The following is a 22656-nucleotide window of genomic DNA, read 5'->3' as shown; positions in this document are numbered from 1 at the left end:
CACACACACACACACACCTCCTTTGTACATTCCGCGCACGAACCTACCTCCCCTTGCTCTTTCGTTTCTCAGCCCATACTCTTGGCGCGGCACTCTTCTTTCTTTTCCTTGGTCACGACGGAACGCTCAACCTTATGACGGATCGGCGGGGTATCGGTGGATTCGGGTTCTCGGGGGTCTTCACGAAGTCAATGAGTATCTCTTCGAGACGTGAATGACTAATCCCTAATCTTTTGTTTCTCAGGCGGCTGGCTGGTTCGTTTACTTCGGCCGCGTGATCGTTCTGGATGAGGGACCAGCGAGGAGGATATGGCTCTCGAAGCGGCATTTGGGGACTGGACCACGGTGGACGAAGTGTCTGATTCTCTGAGGCTGTAGGTGTGAGTGAGCTGGTCCTCTTCTGAAGGAATTTCTGCAGCGGGGCAGATTAGCTAGTCATGACGAATTTGAAGCCACATTTACCGGAGCCCGTGTGCACTAGAACAGCCGTGATGCCGCTGCACATACAGCACAAGCTGCTCATCGCAAGAGTAAAGTGACCCGGGCATTCGCAGTGAATTGTAAGTAGCTCCAACAATCGACGTGTGAGCCCTGTCTTATAAGAACGACAGTTTCTTCGTGCGTTCCGCGTTCCGGCCCCGGCAAGCCCAGCCCTTCCGCTGCGCAAGAGAAGAGTTTGATCCCGTACCCCACCCACCTGCACCTGCACCGTGCTCGACCCGTCCCAGCAAAGCAAAACCACCACCAGAAAAAAAAATTTGAGTCGCGTGCAGTGCGAGCAGTGTTCTTTCCGGCTTCGCGTGCCCCGGAGCGGTTTAGCGGGCCCACTTGCGGACGTCGCCTCTGACCACTTGAGACGTGCAATGGTGGTGGATGTGTCATGTGCACGCGCGCGGGCGTGGATGGGGGACGTGTAAAGTGGAATTCTTTTGGAGAGAAGGATGCGTGGAAGGGGTGTCGCATTTGGATGACGGGGTGGGAAGTTTAAGAGCAGAGGAGCGAGGAGGTTTGAGGAAGAAGAGAAGACGTCACAGAGCCACTGTGAGGAGTGGTTGGTTGTTCCACGGTTGCAAGGGGAGGTCGTGCACGTGTGGAGTGGGGATGGTGAGCCAAGGTTCGCCTGTGTGTGTGTGCACGGTACGGTGTGTGTAAGGGCCGCGAATGACGGAGGAGCTTCGGTCTTGATGGATGGCGGTTCTGCGCTTTTCGCAATATTGATCTAGGCGAGCTGATGGGAAGGGTCGAGTGTGTTTTCGGCTTTTGTGGAGAAAGCGAAGATGAGCTGGTTGTTGGAATGTTGAAGCCGTCAAGCTACAAGAAGCCAAGACAAGAGGCATACGTGGTACTAGAGGTAGGGGGATGAAGTTATGTTATGTTTTAAAGAGCTTTAAATTGGTGAGGAAGCCGTGTGATGGGCGGCAGAGAGGCTAGAGGAAGGATGAAGATACAGGTGGGAAAGTCACCGCTATTCACCAAGATATCGCGATGGGTTTACTAGTGCGAAAATTGCGACCTTGAGCGGGCGGCACTGCTATTACGGCGGCGCCATGGTGGTGGAAGTCTGGTGAAAGGACCTGCCCGTTGCGCCGTCGCCGAACAATCCGATACTACTGTCGAGAGTCCGCTCGGCCCACTTCGCTGCCGTCGCTAGAACTATTTCCCGTTCAACATCAACACCGAACTGCGTCCGCTCCAATCCACTCATCCTATACCGAGACCCGTTATGGACCGCCTGGACCGTATATCTGGGAAACCGATGAGTTCTCATACTCGCTCTAATGAAATGCGTGACGAGACTCCTCAACCCCGCCCTTACGGGGCCACCGCCAGCGTACCGCCCACCGATCGCTGCGTCCTCTTTGAAATGCCCGGCGAGCTCCGTAATCGCATCTACCAGTACGCGCTCACCAGCTCCGCACCCATCGTCTACCTCGCCGACAAGGAACCCTTCCACCCTTCCGCTTCCTCAACCGAAGCGACGACGCATTCGAGCAATTCGTGCAGCGCCAAGGAGAAGCGTGGAAGTGGGAAATCAACCAGTTGAAATACGCCTGCAAGCAACTGCACCGCGAGACAAGCGGCATAGCCCTCAAATTCAACGCCGGCGCCGAATTCATCTTCCACGAAACCGTCGGCAGCACCGGCGTGGCCAACTTCGTGCACTTCTACAAGCGCTGCTCGCCTGCGAACCAGGAGTGCATGCGCGCCGTCAGCATCATCGAGCTGGAGATGAATGTTGACCACGCCGATAGGGATATCCCCATGCCAGCCATGTCAATCGCCAACAATTACTCACCCTTGCCATACGAGCGCTTCCCCGATGCGGGCCCAAAAGAGGTGCGCCGGTTCAACCGTCGCGAGCCCATGCTCATCGGCCGCGCCGGCGAAGCGTCTCTCCTCCTCTACAACATATGCCGCCTCACACCCACTCTGCACGTCGTGCTGCGGTACACGGACCGCGACGGAACTGCGAGCTGGGACTGGATCCAGGAGACGTACGCGTGGAGAATTGCGCTCGGACGCGAAGGGGAACCGAGACCCGTCCCATCTTTTTCTGCGATGGAGCTCTGGGCTACATTTGCGCAGGGAGCGCAAATGCATCGGAGGATGCAACGGGGGACATGTCTGGCGAATCTAAGGATGAGCGTTTCGACGGAATTCTGGGTTGGAGATGAGTATGTGCCGGTTTTTAGAGGGCCGGCGTTAGTGCAGCGAGAGAGGATTGAGGAGGCGAGGGGTGGTTTACGAGGGGGGTATGAGCGTGGCTTTAGAGTTCTCTCTATGCGGCACATGTCTGCTCGTTCATGGTGTTGAATGAATGCATTCAGCCCACACGGATCCGTTTCCCCTAACTTTTTCCAGTCGGTTAGCTCTTCTGACTGTGTATTGTCGACCACCAATGCGCTCACAACCATACAAGAACATTCCACTGTGATAGCCCCCAAGAATCATACCCCCTCTTCAAACATCCTCCTGGCCTCCGCAATCCGCTTCTCCAAATCAATCTCAACCGCGTCCTCTAAAGGCAAATCCACCTTCCGAAGCGCTTCCTCATCAAACCCCCAAGTGACACTCATCCTCAAATTAGCCAGGGTATCTCCCACCAGGTGCTGGTCCTGAAAGAAGAAATATTTCCAGGTAGATTCTATTGCTTCGTCCACGCTGAGGCCGATATTAATGTCTAGCGGGAAACCCCGCAAGCCCCACAGCAGCGCGCAGGTCGTGACTAGCCAGCCGAGGGGCGAGCAGGAAGTTTCAAATTGGTCGTAGCGGAGCACGACATGGAGCTCGGAATTGGCAAGGCAGATGTGGTAGAGAGCTGACGAGGGACCTTGGCCCGTGAGCGTGTTGTGCCAGCCCTCGTATGCGTCCTTGCTGTTGGTAGGCATGTGAATGTCCCACGGGAATGCACGCTCGATGGCGTTGACTTTTCTAATGCGCTTCTTAAGCATGGCTGGGAGATGATCGTAGAACCACACGAAATTTTGGTATCCATAGAACTCCGCGGAGTGAAAGAAGGTCAGGGTATCGTTGTATGCGAGCTCCAGACGCAAGGTATCCTGGCGTAGTTGCCGACACACGTATTTTAGTTGGTTGAATTCGCGGTGAGCGTATTTGCCGCCAGGCGAAAGCTCGTCGGGTCCCCTGTTGTGTCCGACTTCTCGGGCGCTGCTCAGTCGGAATGCACTGTCTGAGGGGATGTCGACGAGGGCAGCTCAGTCCGCCTTCGCATGTACAGAGGTATTCGTATATCCTGTTTCTGAGCTCGGCAGGTAAGGATAGGAAGTGGCACGAGTCTGGCCATAATTGGCCGATGTAGGCTGATGGGAGTCGTTCTCGATGAGCCTGGAGTCCATGCTTTCGTCGAAGAGAAGAATTGAGTTCTATGAGTTTGGCATACCAGAAAGGATTGAGCTGGTGAAGATGTTCAGCGGATGAAGGATGAGGTCGGGGGGAGAACAGATCGGAAGTGGAATAGGACGACTTAGTCAGCCGCAGTCTCAGTGCACGTGCACGAATATTGATCACGTGATATATTAGCATTCAAGGCTACCCAGATATCAGCCCTCTTTTCATGTACTCTGCATCAGAGTCTAAAGGATATGCCCCTTCTCTTAATTGCTACTTTCATGCCTTTCATATTCCTTGGTTTTGTTCGTGTATGCTCAGGTGCTATCTACCTAGCTCGCTACTTGCACGAATCAGGTAGCGGCGGCCTATGCGCTGTTTCACAACACTAAGTTTTCTGACTCAAGCCTCCACCACCATCCCCCATCCTCCGCAAAGCGAATCGCCCTGGGAGACACGACGAATTCGCACTCACTGCTTCTGCTATCTAAAAATACCGCCATCCGCCCGGCTTATGCGAGAGCTTCGACAAGGATGGCTCGGGACGACCCTTCGATACCGCCACCGGGAGACCGCTGCGTCTTTCTTAGCCTACCTGCGGAACTGCGGTACATAGTATATGAATACGCGCTCACGGAAGAGAGGGGCCTGATATGCGTCGCCTCCGCCGATTCTGCGCTCCCACTAAAACTCTACTTCTCACAAGAAAATGGGAGAGATTGCCGTGCAGCTGAGGCAAATCAATTGAAATCCGTGTGTCGCCAACTCTATCGCGAGACGAGGGGTTTGGCCCCGGGATTGAATGATCTCGCCTTCCGCTCCGGAGATGCCATGAGTGGGATTGAGCTATTCGAACACTTTGTTCAGAGTTGCCCTGAGGCAGCGAAGACGATTAAAGAAGATTCTCATCTTCCAGGAGGCGGTTATGAAGGGCTTCACGCAGGATACTACTGAAGATCTCAGTGGCAAAACCTCTCCTGTTCTCTATCAATTTTGCCTCCGCTATCCCACCATCCGGGTGATTATCCGGGGGAACCGTAAGCTGCCTCAACGGCTTTGGCTGGTCCTTCACGCTTCACTACGGCACGCCTTGCGAGGAGACCTGGTGTCAAGGCCTGGTGGAGTCTCGAACACGCGGGCTTACCTATCGCACGAAAGAAGAATAATCGAGAGAGTTAGTTCCTTGGAGAGATACCCTCCTTCGGTATGCTGGCGAGCGACCCTTTCTTCCCAACCTGAGGATTACCTTGGACGACACAATATGTGAGGGTGACTACAAGACGAAGGGCCCTCTGCAACACAATGAGGAGATCGATCAACGACTGTTGTTAGCGGATATATAAGGCGTCATAACTGAAAGAGCAGAAGGATTGGCGCGATCCTTTTGCTCCTAAAACTGCGTACCGCGGAAGTGAAGAGATTATTCGAGGAGGGATGCTGAGATGTTGCAGAACTACGGGCGCCGGAGGATGACCGCCAGTCATCTCCATAGCACGGGCCTTCAAAATTACATACTCATTGCGGACGTGGACGTGAACGCTATTGAGCACGAATTGCCGGTATCGCGTCAGTCACGTTGTTTTCCATTACGAAATCCGCCACACATGCATCACGGGACCGACACCTCTCTCCTGTTTTGAGAATATTCAAGAACGATAGAACGCGAATGCAAGGCACCGTCGGCTCATGCTCTCTGACCCTTTACGCGTCGCCCGTTCTAACATAAAGTCGACACAACCCACATCGTGTGTACAGTGTCCGTCCACTCCACCCCGAGGCCCGCTGCCCCCCGTCCACGCTCCCAGCGAAACGTTGGCCCCTCGACTTTGTGTTAGAGCCTTGACATACCCTGGAATGTCTTACCGTATCCTCGGCACACACTCCAAAGGGGTGGCTTATCGCTTGAGCCTGTCGCATCTCTCTTACCCTAGTTTCATCATCAAGACCTTAGGCTCATACTTCTGTTTCACTCTGGGCCTTCACTCCTGCTGATTCCTCCCCCGTGGGACCATAGCACCGCTAAGCCTCTGACGCTACCGTAACATTTGAGCCAGATGTCCGTCATACAACTTTTGCTTCCTTAACATTGGTATTACAACACATTCACCACCACCACTACAATTAAGCACCTTGAAGTACGCTGGAGGATCTGGTTACTGCCTGCGAGCAAGAAAACGGCCACTGGTGAGTCAGCTATGGCGCCCAAAAGGATCGAGAATCTCCCTCCGCAAGAATTGCCAGTTCCTTTGGGTGAGATTTATAGTCTGATCTTTTGTTAGCGCCACGCTGATATTTAGTAGCCGACCCTGTCCCTGCTTTATACCTTCACCAATCGCCCATCTTTCTCTCGGGCTAGCCATCGCACCTTCTAGCTCTGGTCCCTTGTAATGCTATCTTTGAACACTAAGATGGCTATTTGTCACCGAACTCCAGCGGAGAACACTGATCCTACGCTTCCAACTGCTGCACGATGTCTTCTCTTCACCATTGCCTTGGAGCTGAGGCTGATGATATACGAGCATATTAAACGGACTGACCGCCCCCGAACGCTTCGCGAGCTTTCTCCATAATTCCTCAGCGCAGGACCAGAAGTGAACCAGGAAAGTGGTTCTCCTCGGATCACGACGCGACTTCTCCACAACACTCTACGATGTCGTTGCCCCAGACCTACAAAAGGCAGCGATCAAAGGGATGCTGACGTGCTGAACATGTGGTCGTTATATTGACATTGACTAACATGACATCTGCAGATTGTTGAAGGACAGTCCTGTCACCTCCGAGGGAATGGTGAATGGTAAAGCTGGCGAAAGGCGCGCATGAGGAGGGAATCTAACGCACACCTCTTACGTGAAAGGGAGATAATGCGAGACGACCTCACGCGGAGATAGTCGGAGTAAGGTAGTGAACGCGTTCAGGTCCAAGCTTTGCCAATTACAGAGACATGGAAAGCACTTGGACATTAAATCATGCGCGACACGATTTTATTTCTTCTGCTACTTTCACCAGCGGTACCCGCGTAGGACCGGTTTTGTCGGGTATCTTCGGATGGCACAGCAATATATATAACTTCACCCCCAACAGCTGCTTTTATCTCCCACACATACTACTCACGAGCTAGCTCGACTAGTACCCATTCTCGACAACTCTTGGCGCTGGTTGTAGATGGAGCAAGAATAGCTCCACGATGGTTCAGAAAAGCTCACTCAGGTCTGCTACGCGGAGTGGCGCTCGCTCATGCCGGTAAGTAGGATTATGGTTGACATCCATGCCGCAGGTCTAACAAAAAGAAGGGCCGCTCTCCCTGGAAGGACTTCCTCGCGGTCCAACGGCACGGCGGTTGCACAAGTGAGCGAGGCCCCAGCACCTGATAACATCAAGGATCCCTCCATCCCACCAGATGGCCCGAGTCTTCTGCTGCAGCTTCCGAGGGAACTCAAGGACATGATCTACGAATACGCGTTGACAAACGACCACGGTCTTGTGGAAGAGGCTAGCTCTGCTGCCATCAATACACGCACGCGATTCCGGATACTCGACAGTCACTCCCGTCAATCGACTCACCCAAACCCTCTTAAAGAAGTCTGCCGAGAGACGTACTACGCGACGCGAGGACTCGCGATTAAGTTCAATGATCTGACGTGGAGGGGAAACACGCCGTCGGCGGCTGTTCTACATTTCGAGCGCTTCCTCCAGCAGTGCGCACCTTTCCGCAAGGACTGGATTAAGCGAATCATCTTCACCTTTGGATCCTGGCCTTCGCTGAACTTAGCTTTCCACTTCGGCCCGTCGACACCACCGTACGACTTCTGCATCCAGCATCCGAACGCCGTCGTCATTGTTCGTCTAGACTGCTGCATCCCTTTTCTAAGCAAAATAGACTACGTTTACTGGGTCAATGCGTTCCACTACGTTCTACGGGGCAGCTTTCCATTGCCAATGCTCCTTGGACGCGACCTGCTCTACGAGGACTGTGTTCTAGAATGGTGCGGTTTCCAACGACCTGCTAATCTTCGTTTCACCTGCTCAACAACCTTCGGTGAACGCTCTCAGTACGTTATTCGGGAATTACTTTCAGGGTATTATGGATTTGGAGATACGGTCGCAGATGCAATCCTGCAAGTGATGAGAGCTCTGCACAAAGATGGTCTCTGAGGACAGGTTCTAAGGAACTATGTGGGAGGCGCCGGTCAAGGTTCTTTTTCGGAACGGGCTTAAGCGAAAACCGTTTATCTTCTTACTAGGGACCAAAGCAAATTCCCTCATGATGGCTTGCACCTTGAGATTGTGTGGGATGTTTACGGATAAAATTTTGCAGCTATAGCTCTCTAATCTCTTGATTTCGCATTTAACTTGCATACCATAGTGGAGCCTGATGCGATCCAGCCAAGCGGGGTGCCCACATGAGCCAAGCTGAGGATCGTGAATAGTGTGCACGTGACCTTTCGCCAATTTTGGAAAGTGTACTTTTGGAAAGTGTGCTTCAACCGTCTCAGCACGGGCCATCGAACAACCTCGTCTACAACTCAGCCTTTCACTTCGACACAAAACCTTCCTCTCACGCACCACACTTTCGAACACATATGTCAAGTTGAAGTTCGCCAGCCTCTCATTTCCATTCACCCCAGATGCAAGGTAGTTCCTCGTGCACAGTCAGCAGCTGTGGTTCTAACTTCCAGAATACAGATGGCAGCCGAGAGCCCTGCAATAGCGACCGCCGGGCATGGGCACTCCTCAACTGAGGTAATGGATACGGCTGTGTAAGGAACTCGAGGTTGTCGTATCAGCAATGTTCTTACTTCTTTAGGACTGTCGGCAGTGCGACTGTGCCTCCTAGAGGCCCAAACCTGTTCCTTTCGATCCCGCCTGAACTGAGGGATATTGTGTACGAATATGCGCTCACTGAAGAGGGTGGGCTCGTCAAAGATAACGTCTTTTCCAACGGAACGGCAGTCGCGGAAGGCAGATTCTGGGCAGCCGGTGATCAGGCGACTATGGGCGAGGCTAACCAGCTCAAATACGTCTGCCGCCAGTTATATCAAGAAACTAAGGGCCTCGGTATCAGGCTAAACGACCTTACTTTCCGATCGTCGTACGGAGCCTCGGCATCATCGCTCTTCCGGCATTTTCTCCTCTACGAGTGCACCCTAAATTGCCACGCGCATATCAAGAGCGTCATCGTTGAGGAAACGGTATACTTCACGCATGACACTCCGAACCCGTTCCTGAGCACGTGGCGGCAAGAGCACATCCGTCGTTTCCTGGAAGTTAGTCCGTGCGCAAGCATCACAGTCAATCTCCGGTTCGTCAACAGCATGATGGATGCTCGCTGGTTTTGGGTGGTCGTTGCTAGTGCGATCCATCGTATGATAAGGGGTGAATTCCCAGGAGCCTTGAGACCGAATACCGCAGAGCACCATCTCGCCAGCTCCGTCTTTCTACGTATGAGTGTTCAGAACAAGACGCAATCCGACGGATTTCCAACCAATATACATTTCTTCCCTCGAGAAGTGCCGGTACGTGCGAACTGTATGAACATGAATGGAAGAATTCCCGGTGCGGCCAATATCGAGGAATGGAATGCTCAGACCAAGGAATGGCAGGTTGAGGGGTTTTGAGCGGCATTATTCGTTCGCTTCTATGTTTATGAGAAGCTTTCTAGCTTATATATCTAGTCAAATAAGAATTAAAGAGAATCCTTAATCCGATGTTCCAATAAGCGATAATAGAACGAGCTCCACCGAGCGCGGCCCGACTCTCAGCTACACTCCTTCACGTTCCCATTACACTTTCGCTCCGACTCCCTGCTGACCTCATTCAACGGCTTGGCACATGGTGTTGTTCTCTTTACCTACGAGGCACGGCATGAAATTCAATCACGTGAAGTTTGTCAGCCAATCTGACCAATGAGAAGCTGTCGATTCCTCATATGATTAATTTCATGCCGTGCCCCCAAGGTAACTTCAAGGTCAAACACACAAGCACCGCTTCCTCCACTTCGCCCAACCCCCAAGTTCCTCACAATCACTCCACCGACGGCACACACATCCGATTGAATTCGAAGTCGTAATGCAACCAAATCCAATAAGGCAAGTTCTTCTATCAACACTAGCTCTGAGATTACGTCCTAACTAAGACAGCGAAATAGCCGCCGCTGACTCGGCCCTCTCGTCATCTAGTAGGAGCCGCCTGCTTGCCTTACCCCGCGAACTTCGGGACATTATCTACGGACTTGCGCTCACTAAGGATGACGGACTCTAGATTAAGCGGCATACCCCCGATTCTAACGTATTCATCGGCGTTGCTAGCCGGCAATCGAGAGAGGAGTCCAACCAAGTCAAACACGTCTGCCGCCAGATGTATTTCGAGACACGAGGACTTGGGTTAAAATACAACCAAATCAACTTCGAAGCAGCTGCGGGGAAGGTAGGCGGAGAAGACTTTCTAGACTTCTACGCATGTTGCTCGCCCCGTCGAAAGGAATTGGTCACGCGCGTCGAGATATTCAGCTACCTCGTGACGAGTAAAATTGCATGCACTGCGCTTGCCGACTTCTATGCACGCAATGACAAGTGCACGATTATTTTCTGCGTTAAATGTCTCTCGCAGGTTTTCAGCATTCCGTGGAGACATGAGGCTTATCTAGTTTTCCTTGACATGGCTGGATGGTACGCTTGGTCCCGCCGCACGATGCCCGAATTGCTCAGTCCTAGAGGAGTTGAGATGGTGGAACGCGTAGTGCGCTGGCTTGACAAAGAATCTCAGAACACAGTTGGCCATCTCCCTCCTAATCTTCGTGTGAAGCCCCAGCGCAAATACAAGAGGAGGAAATTCGATCACTACGGGGGATATCGAGAGGGAGAATGGTTCAATGTGCACAAGGATGTGCTATACGCTCAGTATCGGAAATGGTGCGACGAAGGGATCTAGCGACTAGTCTTTGCGGAGTGGAGCGGAGCTGCATGGTATGTTAAGCGGGGTATCAGAGTATGGCAAAAAGCTGGCTTCCGTCTGAACGGACTGGTGGCTGTAAGCAATGCAGGTACGGAATGCAGACAGCTAAACCGAAACGTTGAGTCAAGAATTGAACAACCCGAGCCGAATTGCACCATCCAGGAACAACGAGCGAAACTATCCGCATCAACGCATAAATATCGACTGATAGCACTCCCTTGTGGTGCAGCACCGTGAGTACAGTAATACTCAGTCCCAATAGCTAAGAGCCGCCTATCCGACGGGAACGCTCGAGAAGCTCGGAAGCTGGGACGGCGTCACGCAACTGTCTGCATAGTACGTATTAAAGGAAGACGGCTGGTTTGGCATCCGGTTTGAAATAGCAGAAAAGGCTTGGTAAAGTATATTACTACGGTATGATGGTGCAGGATGAATGAGGCTGCGGTTGAAGTCTGGGGCTAGGCTTAGAGAAGATTAGAGATTTCAAGCGCTCCCAACGTTTCTCTGTAGACTTAGCGCACCGACTTCACGGACTATGTTGTGACTTCTACAAAAATGAAGAAACTATCCAGAGTGATATATATTACACTTCTTTATGATGAGGTCGAGCGAATTAATGACTGCGCGCGCTCGGCCAATGTCTTCCGTACGAGGTAAACCGGACAATGCACTGCCGACTACTAGTCGACCGCGATTCTTCTGGTCTGTCGAAGAACTCTATCCTATAGAGTCAGTTTGCCGCTAGCTGCGACAAGAGGCTCCTGGGTTCGGTTCGGGAACGGTCCGCCGTCTCGTTCTCCCCATCAGAGATGAAAGGCCTGAGTCCACGTCCGTTTATCTGGACGGCCCCCGAAAAGCTGCACAGGCGCGCAGAAGAGTGCGTTGGCAAAGATTGAACTCTATGAGAGCGCGCCTTTCTGCCTCCAAAGCTACCACAAGAAAAAGAATATCTTCGACCTCGAGGGAATACATTTGTTGGTGGACTTCTGCCACCCTGCTCTTCGATCTACGCGCGCCGACGTGTACCTGCACTCCTTCTAGGATAAATCCACCGAGGTAGATATGTTTAGGGATATGGGAAGTTTGTTTAGTTAGCACCACAAGAGCACTACATGCAGTACTTCACCAGCAATTTGAACGATACCGTTCGCAAAATGGCGAGTATATTTCTGGAATACGATGAACAGCGTCGCCATTTCCGCAAATTTTAAGATCTTACTCTGCTGGAACCTTTAAAGACAGCCTATTCGCCACGTATCCTTAGCTTGGGCTATGTTCGGCACCCCAGTGAGTCTAGAAATGGTTCATGGACGGCATCTGAAGCCGGCAGGCATGGAGGCGAGTATATGAGATCCCGGTCTCTGTAGTTCTTGATGCTGGCCTACTTGCGATCATTCTGGATTAAGTTCTCATCTTTCTCTCTGCTATTTTCCCGCTCGCCCCCTTCGCCAGCCAGTCCTTAAGTAGGCCTTTCACTGGGCCAGCTTCTGAGCCATAACCAGTTACTCGCATGACAAGCCTTAAACTCACGTCGACATAAGCAACTCCCTCATATATAGTTCTGTCGCCGCCCGCACGCTTTGATATATGATACCTGGGTAGTTGCGAACCCGTTGCACGGCCACGGCAAAGTCTCACCTAGCATTCCACTCGCCATCTCCTAAAGCTTTCGACCTAGCCTTGCAGGAAGATTGCAAACGTCTCTTGACCCCACCATTCGCCAGTGGTAGCACAACGGCGTCCACTCAGGATACCATGGGTGAGTTGATCGTCGCGCGCAGAGCACTCAATACGTACTAATGCCTCGTCAGCCATCATTCCGGCGCAGCCCCAAAGCCCGTTTCTTCGATTACCCGGCGAGCTAAGAAACAAGATTTACGAGTATGCATGTGCGGACGAGCGACAGAAGGTCGTGCTTTACTTCAACCGTCAGTTCGGCCGTCGTTCGCCTTCTCCTAACCGTCGTCCACTACCTTCCTTCGCACGGCTAATACTGGCTCTCGGTCTCAATCCACTGCACTATGTTTGCCGCCAGACTCGAAATGAAGCTTCGGGGGTGGGCTTGAGTATGATCGCGATTCCACGCAAAGAACGGGGGCCCGGGGCCCCGATAAGCTTCCAGTACTATATCTCGCAAACATATCTAATGCATGATATCGCTAGGATCGTCGTTGCGCAACCCTATGGTGGCATGTACTACAAGGGTTTTCATAGAATGCTCTTCGATTACCAGGCGGCTCGCATCCTTGTCAGATTCTCCGAGGCACATCCTACCGTTAAAGTCCTCCTCCTGTTGGAAGCCCTACAGGCACATGAAGACAGTTTTACGCTGCTCGTACATGGCATTGCGCTGAATTACTCGGTCCGCGGAAAAGAAGAGCCTTTCTGGGAAGGTAATTACAAACTCAGGTGGAGGTTCAAGCGAATCGTCGACGGTATGGCTCAGAAAGGTATTCGGGTGACGGATGCGGATAACTTCAGGATCTTTCCATTTGATGAGTACAAAGAGGAGGCCTTGAGGGACTCCTACTCTAAGAAGTGGAGAGATAAGCAAAACCTCGAAGACTGGCTTAAGATTATCCGGGGTTGGTATGAGAAAGGCATCTGAGTGTTTATTTCTTGCGGAGCTGTTATACGCTTCATTTGAAGGGGCGGCATGGAACTGGCACTGATTGGGGGTGTTATCTGAACATCCTTCCCTACTTCCTGGGATATGTTTTCCAACCTTCTAATGCTATGTTTGCGGCCTAGAACCTTGTTACAGCTTGATCACGTGCCGTGGAATTACTCAAGGCCGACCACAAGGGTGGCAGTCATTTCCCGGGGAAGAGATTTTCGCGACAGCTCGACTTTCGCCCTTACTTTTCTCGCATCAATGCTACCTAGGTACACAGCTAGCCACCAGATGGAAATGCAGACATTTCGGCTGACGGGAGGCCTGAAGGTCCAAGTCGGCGACGTCACCGCCCAATGCTACCTGCAAATTTCCTCACCACAATGCGGAGCTGGACCACGATACCCAATCAGGGGCATAATCGGAGAGGCCGCCCATGTTGAACGCCTATTGGTCAAGATGCGATCTCATTGTCTAAAATATCGCCGACACGAACGCTTGGCCGTGGCTAAGCCGCCGTTGCCGCAGCCCTAGCGACAGCCTCAGCTAACTAGCGCAGAGTCAAGCTCGGCCAAGACATACTGCGCAACGAAGTTCTAGAAGCTCACCGCCAGGCTTACAAGGTACCGCTTGTCCGTCAATTGATGCCGATTGGCGGCATTCCTCGCTCTAGCACTCTATATGTGTATACGAGGTCGAAGCTTCAATGTAGCACTTGGCATCCAGCCTCCTCAGCTGCCCCACGAAAGTACAATGTGGGAAACCACCGAGCGTTGTCGCAGCAAGCCATCACTATGGCCGGCTACTTGGAAATGATCGTAGATCCAGGATATAAGGATTCCTGTTCTCGCTCTCTAGGTTCATCATCAACAACACTGCAAACGTTTTCTCCATCCGCATCTCTGTTTTTCCTATATTCCTTTCCCGGTTTCCATTGTCTTCGTCTGTCGTTTGCTTTCAGGTTGGAACCGTCGTTACACAAGGGATATCGTTCTTTCCATCATGCGTTCAGCAGCGATCTCTTTCCTCGCCCCGGCCCTCCTTTCACGGGTCTACGCCCTTCCTCTCGTTAGCAGCGAGTCTTGCTATGAGACTTCCACAGTTACTGTCACAAGGACCAGTGATCCGGGATGGCACTATACTCCTATTACAGGAGTCCCAAGCCCGACCGAAGCCCCCGTCGATCCGACCACTCTTCCTTGTGATGAAACAAGCTCGGCCCTCCTGACCTCTCTCCCTCCGGATGAAACCTCGTCCATCCCGACACCTCTCCCTCCTGACGAAACGTCCTCATCCATTCAACCTTCCGAACCAACCTCTACTCCAATAATAAATCCGAGCGAGAGTTGCAAACCAGCAAACTGGACCATAGAAGGACGAGCTCCTTCCACGGGCACGCTCAAAGCCGCCCTCATCTTTGTCGACTTCCCCGACGCACCCGCCAACACCACGGTCGAGGAACTATGGGCACCATACGCATCTGCCCCAAAAGAGCTGTACAGCCAGATGTCCTACGGGAAACTGAATTTCGAAATCGTCCCTCTGCTCGACCAGTTCTATCGCATGCCTGCCGATTCGTCATCATACAGTTATTCGCGCGATCTTACCACCGACATGCACCTGAAATACATCAACGATGCGCTCGAAGCCGTCGGCCCAGATGCCAGCTTCGCCGGAGTCGACACCCTGTTTATAATGCCCTGTAAGTACGCAGACGAGATCTCTTTCTCCACATCGACCGCCATGGACGTCACAGCCCTCGATAACTCGGTGATTGGGAGCACAATTACATTCGGACAAGATCTGTACAATGTCTGGGGTTACAAGACGATCAACCACGAGACGGGTCACGCCATGGGGCTGCCGGACCTGTATCCGTACGGGAAGGAGCAAACGAGAAGTGGGTCGGAGGGTTCGACCTTATGGGCGTCGTCGGTGGCCAGTCTCCGGACTTCTTTGCTTGGCACAAGTGGCAGCTTGGTTGGATCAACGACTATGAGGTTGAGTGCGTCCCGTCCGTTGGCAAAACTACCCATCGCATCAGTCCCATCGAGGTCATGGGCGAAAATCAGGAGAACACCAAGGCTCTCGCTATCCCGGTTACTAATAACGTTTACATCATGGCCGAGGTTCGCTCGAATCTGGGCATCGACGACGATGCATGCGGCACCGGTGTGCTTTTGTACACTGCTGACAACGGGCTGCGCAGTGGGGAGGGACCCATCCGTGTCATTGACACGACCCCTGATTCCCAGGGTTGTGCGGCCAGATCCGGTGGAGAGGCGCACGAGTTTAACGATGCACCCTTGAGTGTTGGCAAGTCTTGGGATACAGGCTATGGCGTCATCGTCACTGTTACGGGGCAGGAGGGTGATGATTATCTGGTCGAAGTTGAGCGTCAGACTTAGAGGTAATGAGCTTTGGACTCACTGTAGTATAATTTGGGTTACCGGCTATTGTATATATTTCCCTGTCTTGAGTTATTGGTCCACGGCGTCCTCGTAAGAAGGGCGTTAACAGCATCACATGCACCGTAACCCACGCTTTTGCATACCGCGATGTGCAGTCATTATCATCTGCATATTGCCCAGGTAGTGAAGATCCACAATTTTTATGGCACGTGCAGCTCTCACTTTGCTACCTCTTTCACGGCGGAATTCGCGCTAGTGAACCCCCAATGAAGGCGCTTACTGATATTTAACACCGTCTACGCACCCTTGGACGAATCGTAACTCCAAATCCACAAGTACAACCGAGCTTCGACCTACTGCAAAATGGGCGGCTCATCAAGCACGATCAAGATTGGTAAGCAAGTTCTCGAAGTCACGCAATCGAAGGATTCGACGTCGCCTATCCTTCTCCCAGGTCCCATCGAGCCTCAAGCTCAATGCCCCCTCCTCAGTCTCCCTGGCGAGCTACGTAATATGATCTATCAACACACTTCCGAGGTCGCAGGCGATGTCTATTGCGTCAAGGGATGCCATGGACCTAGTATCGATGATTCCCACCCACATATCCAGCGCATGCTAGGTTCAAACCAGCTCAAGTATGTCTGCCGCCAACTCTACCACGAGACCTCTGCCATAGGCCTGCACAAGAAGGACGTCAGCTTCAAGGTTGGACATGTCCTAACTGCCGCCACCTGGCTCGACACAAACATCACGAAGCTCATCGTCGAGGGGTACAAAGGCACAGATATCCATGTCGCTCCCCTCGTCCGAGCATGCCGCTCCAATCCGAAACTCGAGGTGTTTGTTCTCAGTCCCAGTCTTGTGATTACCGCTGGTTGCAGCCACTTGATACCTCTCGGCGCGGCCATGCAAATGGTTCTCCGGAATCGAGCACTTCCCTTCTCCACCGACCACGAAACCAGCGTCAAGATCGAGAAGCTTGTCAAAGAGATCTTAGAGGATCCAATGCATTTAGCGTATTCAGTGCCTTCAGCGGTGGAGCGGCCGGTGCCGAGCAACTTCAAAATCTTCCCCTGGGATGCGTACGATGAGGAGACGTTGAGGTACTCGTATCTTCTGAAGCGCAAGGGCTTCGAGGATTGGATTGCGCAGATTCGAGAGTGGTACTCGCATGGCATTTGAAGAAGCTGCACACGCATAGGTGCAGATGTGTTCTCGCTCGAGGCCTCCCAAACCCTGCTCATACCTTAACCTGAGTCGCTTCAACCATTCATCATACTCCCGATTCGACCGATTCGGGTAATGCGAATTTTCTGAGCTTTCGAGAACTGGCGTAGAAATCGAAGGCAATGAAGATGACTGACCAATCCATAAAAGCGAAGAGTGTTCCATTTCAGTCCCAAGTCGCAGGTTTCTTGCTGTAGTTGTCGACTGGCGAAATTCAACTGGTTGAGCGCTAGTGAGCTGTCGTGGGGTTCCATGTTGTCCGGGTCGTTGGCCTCATCGACGTGTCGATAGTGACGGTAGGTATGCGCCGGCCAGGAAGAGCTTGCTTCCTCCTTCACTAGTAGTGAAAAGAAGCGTGCGTACGGCTACTTATTTGTGAGGCGGGCGCGAGAGAGGGGATTTATACGAGTGCAAAACTCGCGCCTCGATGCTGAAACCGAGGGAAAGCAAAGTCGTGACGCTCATCTGTGACGCGCCACTTCACGCTGCAAGGAGATTACGCGCCTCCGAGAAGTCCGTTCACCAAGGAGCGCACCACTCACAATGAAGCCTCGTTCACTGATCTTTCCTATTCAGGCTGGCGCCTAACGCGGTCGAAGGAAGGAGCGATCGCGACGGAGTGACGCTCATGATCGCCCATACATACTAGTTGGTAGAAGCATCGTCTCAAATTACTGGAACCACGTACCGTATGCCCTTGAACTACCCATGCACTTCACCGTGTCCACTCACGCCCACTCCCCCACCCCCAGAACACACTACACAAAGTGAAGGAACAAGAGGAAAGCAAGACTGCACATGTCGGCTAGAGCCATATGATTCTTGGTTCTGCCCAGCTCCGTGAGTTGATAGGAGCGGGCTACCTACGTGCTCGACGCGCAATACGTACAGTCGGACGCACTGGTGACTCCATCCACTACACACTACACTTCCCTTCCTACGCCTCCTTTTCACTCCACTATATCCCTGCGCTTATTCGTTCATGCACCACCTCACTCCGCTTCACTTCCATCCATCAACCACCCAGCTTCTCTCTTCCGCTCCTCCTCTGGTAGAACAATCTGAGGCAATGTGAATGCCCAATCCATGCGTGCCCAGGTATAGGACGCCGCTCGCTGGATGTGATATCCATATCCGCCAATACTTTTTCTAGGAAAACGCCATATTCCGCTCTTGTCGAGCATGCATGTATTCCAGTCGGTGAACAGTTCTCCATTCTGATGTTGCACCAGTCCAGTCCAGCCCAATTACTCCTTTCCATGCCAGCCCAACAAACCCTAGATGAGTCGGCGAACATAGAAAAGAGATCGAAAAGAGTGTGATCGGACCAGAGGTCCACCTCCAAAATCCCGGGCGCTAACAACGGCCCTGAAAAGTCCAACGCGTTGGAGACGGAGGCCAAATCTCCCAATTAAACTCCACTATCATAACAAACACCTCGCTGAAGCGCAGAACCACAAACGTAGCCACCCATTGGGGCAACCAAGCCCTCCTCATAACCATAACAGGACCAAAAAGATGATACAGCCACCGACAAAGATAATAAGCGGTGGCGAGAGCAAAGAAAATTCGTTAGGCTGTCTAGCCAGAATATCGCGGTCGGTCTGCGGTGGCGCGTCCGTACCGTACAAGTCTATGGTCGTAAATCCGTGTTTATGGGGGTATCTGATTTTCTTTTCGGGCCTTTCCATGAGCCGATGATTGGTGCAATACAAAAAGAAATTGACAGGCCTAGCGGCCGTCCCAGTCCAGCAGTGGTAGCGCTCTGCGGTCAAAGCGTCCCACTGGCCTTGGTGTTACATGTGTTGATAACAGGTCCCTCCTCTTCTCTTCGAGCTTCTCCAGCTCGAGTGCCTTCAGCTTCTTCTTCTCGGCCTCTGGATCGTACAAATACGAGGCGGTAACGGGAATCTTGTGCTCGCGCGTGCTGAGCGGAAGCTGGTACTTGAAGGTCCCTCGCACGATGAGCTCGAACGGGTACTGCAAGACCTCCTCCCATCGCTCCGTCCCGCCAGCTTCCGTCTTGTTGCCTGGATTGGAGAGACGAATCTCGCCAACCGACTCTACATGACGCCGCTTGAAGAACGTGCCATCAAAATTGAGGGGCGAGTCGAAGTGGAAAATATGACCGAGCGACATGGTTCGCGGCTCGCCAACCTCGGGATCTTCAATGGGATCGGTGCCTTCGTCTACACCATCACGCACGATGACCGTCTCTTCGTCCGTCGACGCCTTGATGGGAAGCCAATCTTCGCGGTCCTGATGCCGACCGTTCCCGTGCTCTCGCCACCATCGGTCAGAGCCGACGTGCTTGCTCTTGGCAAACATAATTACGTCCATCTCTGAAATGGTGACTCCTATGATGTTCGGATTGATTGCCTCAACGAGCAGATCCAGAATAATCTCCTCTTGGCTAGCGATGACGTTCTGAACCTCGCGGACCTTGACATCAGTTAGTGGTTTCGTAGTAGCGAAGACAAGACCGACGGCGCTGAAAATGATAACAAGAAGCAAAATCGCAAGGACAAGACACCCGGCAAACCGGCGGCACCAGCCTCCATTGCGACGGTGTCGGCGTTCCAGCTGGCGGAGGGTGGTGCTATTTCGGCGGCGTGGCGTTCGCACCCGTGGGCTTCGCACGGATGATATCAGCGGCGTGCGTTCATCGTCGGCTACATTCTCAGCGTCAATATCGTAACCCGAGAAGTCCCCGTGCTTCTTGTTGCCGTTGCCATTTCCATTTCCCTGACCAATGCTGAGGTTGTGGAAGCGAGGACTGTTCGGCTGGGAAGGCTGTCTTGACGATGGACCACGTACGCGCGAAGGCTGCGCCATTGAAGAGTCGCTGTCCATCACAAGGTGACTGAGAGCGCCGCGTCCCTGGCCATGCCGACCGATGTGATGGTGGTGGCTGCCTCCGCTGACCCTGCCTGACCCGACTCGGACGGGCCCGTCGCCACGATCGGCATCGGGATCGGCGCTGGCATTGTTATACGGATTCGCGAACTTCATGCTGCTCTTCTTGCCGGGATTCTTGTGTGTGTCTCGTATTGCCAGTCTTGGGTCGACAAGGCTCGCTATCGAGGTCATGCTGGGTGTGCGCGAATGGTGAGTTCGGCTTCGATGCGGCTGCTGGTCGGGCGGGTTCGATTCGTAGATAAAAGTGGCATCCGAGTCGGATGAGTCGGCCTCATCGACGGCGCTTGCAACTTTTTGCTCGAATACATCTGCTTTAGAGGAGGCTTTGCGAAAGCTAGCGTTAGTGCCTGAATAAAAATACTTGTACGAAGGGGATCGGGAAGAGAGCCTGCGGGCCATCTCCGGACTTGGGGGGGACATGGTCGACATGGTGAACATGGACCGCCGGTCATCATACGAACGGTATGAGACCGGGCTCCCAAGCGAAGTGGTCGTTGGCGAGCGTGGCCCGTATACTGGCCTGCTCGGATGGTGGTGATGGTACGAAATGCCGGGTGACCTACCAGTGCCGGCATTGATTGACGGCGCTTTTCGCTTCGGTGCTTTCCTCTCTTTCTTTGGCCTAATGGTCTCGTTGCTCGGCTTCAAGCGGAGACTGCCATCGCCGCGTCCTGATGCTGATCGATCCTGATCCCTTATTGTTGCTTGCGCCACTGAGGGTACCGTCTCCGTCTCCACGGTCATATTTCGCGAGGGTGCCTGTGTCTCGGTTCGGGATTTACCCGTCGAAAGCGAGGAAAATGACGCCTTCGAGGGAAGCATGCTCGGCCGCTGCGCAGAGGCGGATCGCTGGTCGGACATCTTGCTTTTGTCGTTCCTGATGCCGCTGTCGCTCCCACTCTCTGTGTGTTGGGTGCTCTTCGCGCTAAGGTCTTCGGTGACCTTGGACGACGTGACGTCATTTCGCTCTTCGTCGGATGATTTGGATCCATGAGTGACAGGAGGAGGGCTAGGCCGAGTTAGCATGACGTGCCGAAGTCAATTTCACTCGGAAGCTGCAGGCGCGTTCATAATTACATGCAGTTCCGGTGTGGGCCGACGGCCGATGCGGGGAAGAACCTCACCTTTGTACGCCAAGGGCATCGAAGGCCGGCGCTGCAGGCAGACTGCCTTCTTGAACAGTTTCAAGCTTCGGAGCGACACCGCTGGCTCCTCTTGTCGGCGCTTTCATGCTCGGGTGTGCTTGTTCCTGGTCGCTGTTGCCGCTGTCATCCTTCACTGGGATGCGCGATTCCGGTGCCGGCGACGAGCTCTGGACGACAATGGAGGGCGTGGATGCTGACTCGGGCTTCTTGTGGTGGTTGCGCAGCGAGTTCCGTCGTGAGCGCGAGCGGGCGTCTGGTGCGGGTGGCGGAGACTTTAATCGGGGTGAGACAGGCCAATGGGGTGTAGTGTCCCCAGAACTCGGCGCTGGTGTGCTTTTCGAGGGCCTGGGAACCCTGGAAGGTTCTTGGGACGGTGCAGGCTGCAGCTGGGGTATGTTTGCGGAGGACAGGGCCCGCTGTATGGCGGCGGCAGAGGGGACGGTGGTGCTTGAGCCTGCAAGACCGGGGCCTCTGTTTGGACTGACGTCGGTACTGCTCTTCTTCGAGCGCAGTCCGGGCTTGGCTTGCGATCCAGACGGTCCTGTAGTGCGCAGAGGCGGGCGGGCAGGCGAGGTGTCCCGCGAAGAGAGCGGCGAGTTGGCTGTGGACGGCGAGCCGGACACGTTCAGCGACCGGCCCCCGTTGAGCGCCTGCCGCATGGAGGCGGGCCCGCTGTCGGACGCAGAAGCAGGTGGTGTCGCCTTACTCGCAGAGGGCTCGCTGGACGATGCTGCGGTGGGCCGATGAGCGGCGCTCGATGCGGGCTCTGCAGACTGGGCGACGCCCGTGATGGAGCGGAAGGAGTCGTCGTTGGCGTCCGTCATGATGGGAGTTCAGGCTGCGTGGGGGCGTGCGGCAACCGTGGCATGCTGAGGGCGATGTGAGTCGATGTGGGTGGCCGGCGAGTGCCTGGGTAACAGTGAGGCCGGGAGGAGCAACGCACGCAGCCGAACAATGGCGGTCAAAAGGCCAAATTAGAGGAGCCCGCGGCCCAGCACGCGGCGCGCAGTCGTTGGCCCGCTGCGGTGCGGGAATAAATTCGCCGTCGAAGCAGAGTCGCTGTGGCGCACGGCAGAGGAGAGCATTCGTGGCGTGGTAGCTGGCATTTGTTGGTGATGGAACGATGGCGCGAGGACGGCCGGCAGTGTTGAAATGCGCGCGGGAGAGGCCGCGGCTGCTGCTGACGGAGCCACACGCACCAGGAACCGTGGAAGCCTGCACCGCCAACTCACAAGACATCGTAAACCCGCCGCGAATCAGGGCTCCATCCTCTCGTCAGCTGCGCGCCAGAGGCGCGGCCGGACATCGAACGCTGCGCCCGCCCCGGCGGTGCGACAGCGCTCGTCGCTCCGCTTTGGGGACTGCCACACACTGATGTCCTGCAAAACTGCCGCTTTCGATAGGGCTACTCATGCGCTCGTCCGGGGAACTGCCACACCTGTCGCGCGCCTTTCTGGACTCTATATGCACGCAATGCTTGTTCCCCCGGCCTTTCCACGACTCCGAGCCCTCCACGTGCCCGACCACCCGCGCCGAGCCT

The 22656-nt window shown here is 53.7% G+C and overlaps 9 protein-coding genes across 9 annotated transcripts; 6 read left to right on the top strand and 3 right to left on the bottom strand.

The window, feature by feature from the left end:
* Positions 1-424: 424 nt before the first annotated feature.
* Positions 425-1249, bottom strand: BU26DRAFT_86880 (uncharacterized protein). The gene has a single exon (XM_033836426.1). It carries the CDS (start codon positions 961-963, stop codon positions 520-522), a length of 444 nt encoding a protein of 147 aa, XP_033679806.1. The 5' UTR covers positions 964-1249; the 3' UTR covers positions 425-519.
* A 474-nt stretch (positions 1250-1723) lies between these two features.
* On the top strand, positions 1724-2675 carry BU26DRAFT_508782 (uncharacterized protein; the record flags this gene model as incomplete). Its single annotated transcript, XM_033827110.1, has 3 exons — positions 1724-2024; positions 2087-2495; positions 2528-2675. The coding sequence occupies 3 exons, from the start codon at positions 1724-1726 to the stop codon at positions 2673-2675; spliced, it is 858 nt and encodes a 285-aa protein (XP_033679805.1).
* A 273-nt stretch (positions 2676-2948) lies between these two features.
* Positions 2949-3805, bottom strand: BU26DRAFT_568797 (uncharacterized protein; the record flags this gene model as incomplete). Its single annotated transcript, XM_033833811.1, has 2 exons — positions 2949-3687; positions 3738-3805. The coding sequence occupies 2 exons, from the start codon at positions 3803-3805 to the stop codon at positions 2949-2951; spliced, it is 807 nt and encodes a 268-aa protein (XP_033679804.1).
* Positions 3806-4250: 445 nt separating this feature from the next.
* On the top strand, positions 4251-4990 carry BU26DRAFT_86821 (uncharacterized protein). Its single transcript, XM_033836423.1, has one exon. The coding sequence runs from the start codon at positions 4384-4386 to the stop codon at positions 4801-4803; it is 420 nt and encodes a 139-aa protein (XP_033679803.1). The 5' UTR covers positions 4251-4383; the 3' UTR covers positions 4804-4990.
* Positions 4991-6726: 1736 nt separating this feature from the next.
* BU26DRAFT_86825 (uncharacterized protein) lies at positions 6727-8165 on the top strand. The gene is made up of 2 exons (XM_033836424.1): positions 6727-7089; positions 7140-8165. Exons 1-2 carry the CDS (start codon positions 7034-7036, stop codon positions 7999-8001), a joined length of 918 nt encoding a protein of 305 aa, XP_033679802.1. The 5' UTR covers positions 6727-7033; the 3' UTR covers positions 8002-8165.
* A 2371-nt stretch (positions 8166-10536) lies between these two features.
* On the top strand, positions 10537-13408 carry BU26DRAFT_568795 (uncharacterized protein; the record flags this gene model as incomplete). Its single annotated transcript, XM_033833810.1, has 3 exons — positions 10537-10757; positions 12525-12559; positions 12612-13408. 3 exons carry the CDS (start codon positions 10537-10539, stop codon positions 13406-13408), a joined length of 1053 nt encoding a protein of 350 aa, XP_033679801.1.
* A 1008-nt stretch (positions 13409-14416) lies between these two features.
* BU26DRAFT_568794 (uncharacterized protein) lies at positions 14417-15822 on the top strand (the record flags this gene model as incomplete). The annotated part of the gene is made up of 2 exons (XM_033833809.1): positions 14417-15291; positions 15459-15822. 2 exons carry the CDS (start codon positions 14417-14419, stop codon positions 15820-15822), a joined length of 1239 nt encoding a protein of 412 aa, XP_033679800.1.
* Positions 15823-16188: 366 nt separating this feature from the next.
* On the top strand, positions 16189-17047 carry BU26DRAFT_579477 (uncharacterized protein; the record flags this gene model as incomplete). Its single annotated transcript, XM_033834450.1, has 1 exon — positions 16189-17047. The coding sequence occupies one exon, from the start codon at positions 16189-16191 to the stop codon at positions 17005-17007; it is 819 nt and encodes a 272-aa protein (XP_033679799.1). The 3' UTR covers positions 17008-17047.
* Positions 17048-20890: 3843 nt separating this feature from the next.
* BU26DRAFT_86783 (uncharacterized protein) lies at positions 20891-22269 on the bottom strand. The gene is made up of 3 exons (XM_033836422.1): positions 21276-22269; positions 21096-21126; positions 20891-20980 (listed from the first exon to the last, which is right to left on the bottom strand). The coding sequence occupies exons 1-3, from the start codon at positions 21938-21940 to the stop codon at positions 20930-20932; spliced, it is 747 nt and encodes a 248-aa protein (XP_033679798.1). The 5' UTR covers positions 21941-22269; the 3' UTR covers positions 20891-20929.
* Positions 22270-22656: the final 387 nt, after the last annotated feature.

The sequence above is a fragment of the Trematosphaeria pertusa genome, assembly GCF_010094035.1.
Source record: "Trematosphaeria pertusa strain CBS 122368 unplaced genomic scaffold BU26scaffold_14, whole genome shotgun sequence".
Classification (NCBI taxonomy): Eukaryota; Fungi; Ascomycota; class Dothideomycetes; order Pleosporales; family Trematosphaeriaceae; genus Trematosphaeria; species Trematosphaeria pertusa.
The sequence above is the reverse complement of the archived record's forward strand: the minus strand, read 5'-3'. Positions and strand labels throughout refer to the sequence as shown.

Coding starts and splice junctions, on each gene's coding strand:
- BU26DRAFT_86821 (XM_033836423.1), top strand. CDS start 4,384: ATGGCTCGGGACGACCCTTCGATACCGCCACCGGGAGACCGCTGCGTC.
- BU26DRAFT_86825 (XM_033836424.1), top strand. CDS start 7,034: ATGGTTCAGAAAAGCTCACTCAGGTCTGCTACGCGGAGTGGCGCTCGC. Junction 7,090..7,139: donor AGTGGCGCTCGCTCATGCCG/GTAAGTAGGATT, acceptor AACAAAAAGAAG/GGCCGCTCTCCCTGGAAGGA.
- BU26DRAFT_86880 (XM_033836426.1), bottom strand. CDS start 963: ATGCGACACCCCTTCCACGCATCCTTCTCTCCAAAAGAATTCCACTTT.
- BU26DRAFT_86783 (XM_033836422.1), bottom strand. CDS start 21,940: ATGACGGACGCCAACGACGACTCCTTCCGCTCCATCACGGGCGTCGCC. Junction 21,127..21,275: donor ATTGTCGTCCAGAGCTCGTC/GCCGGCACCGGA, acceptor GTCTGCCTGCAG/CGCCGGCCTTCGATGCCCTT. Junction 20,981..21,095: donor GATGCCCTTGGCGTACAAAG/GTGAGGTTCTTC, acceptor AACTCGGCCTAG/CCCTCCTCCTGTCACTCATG.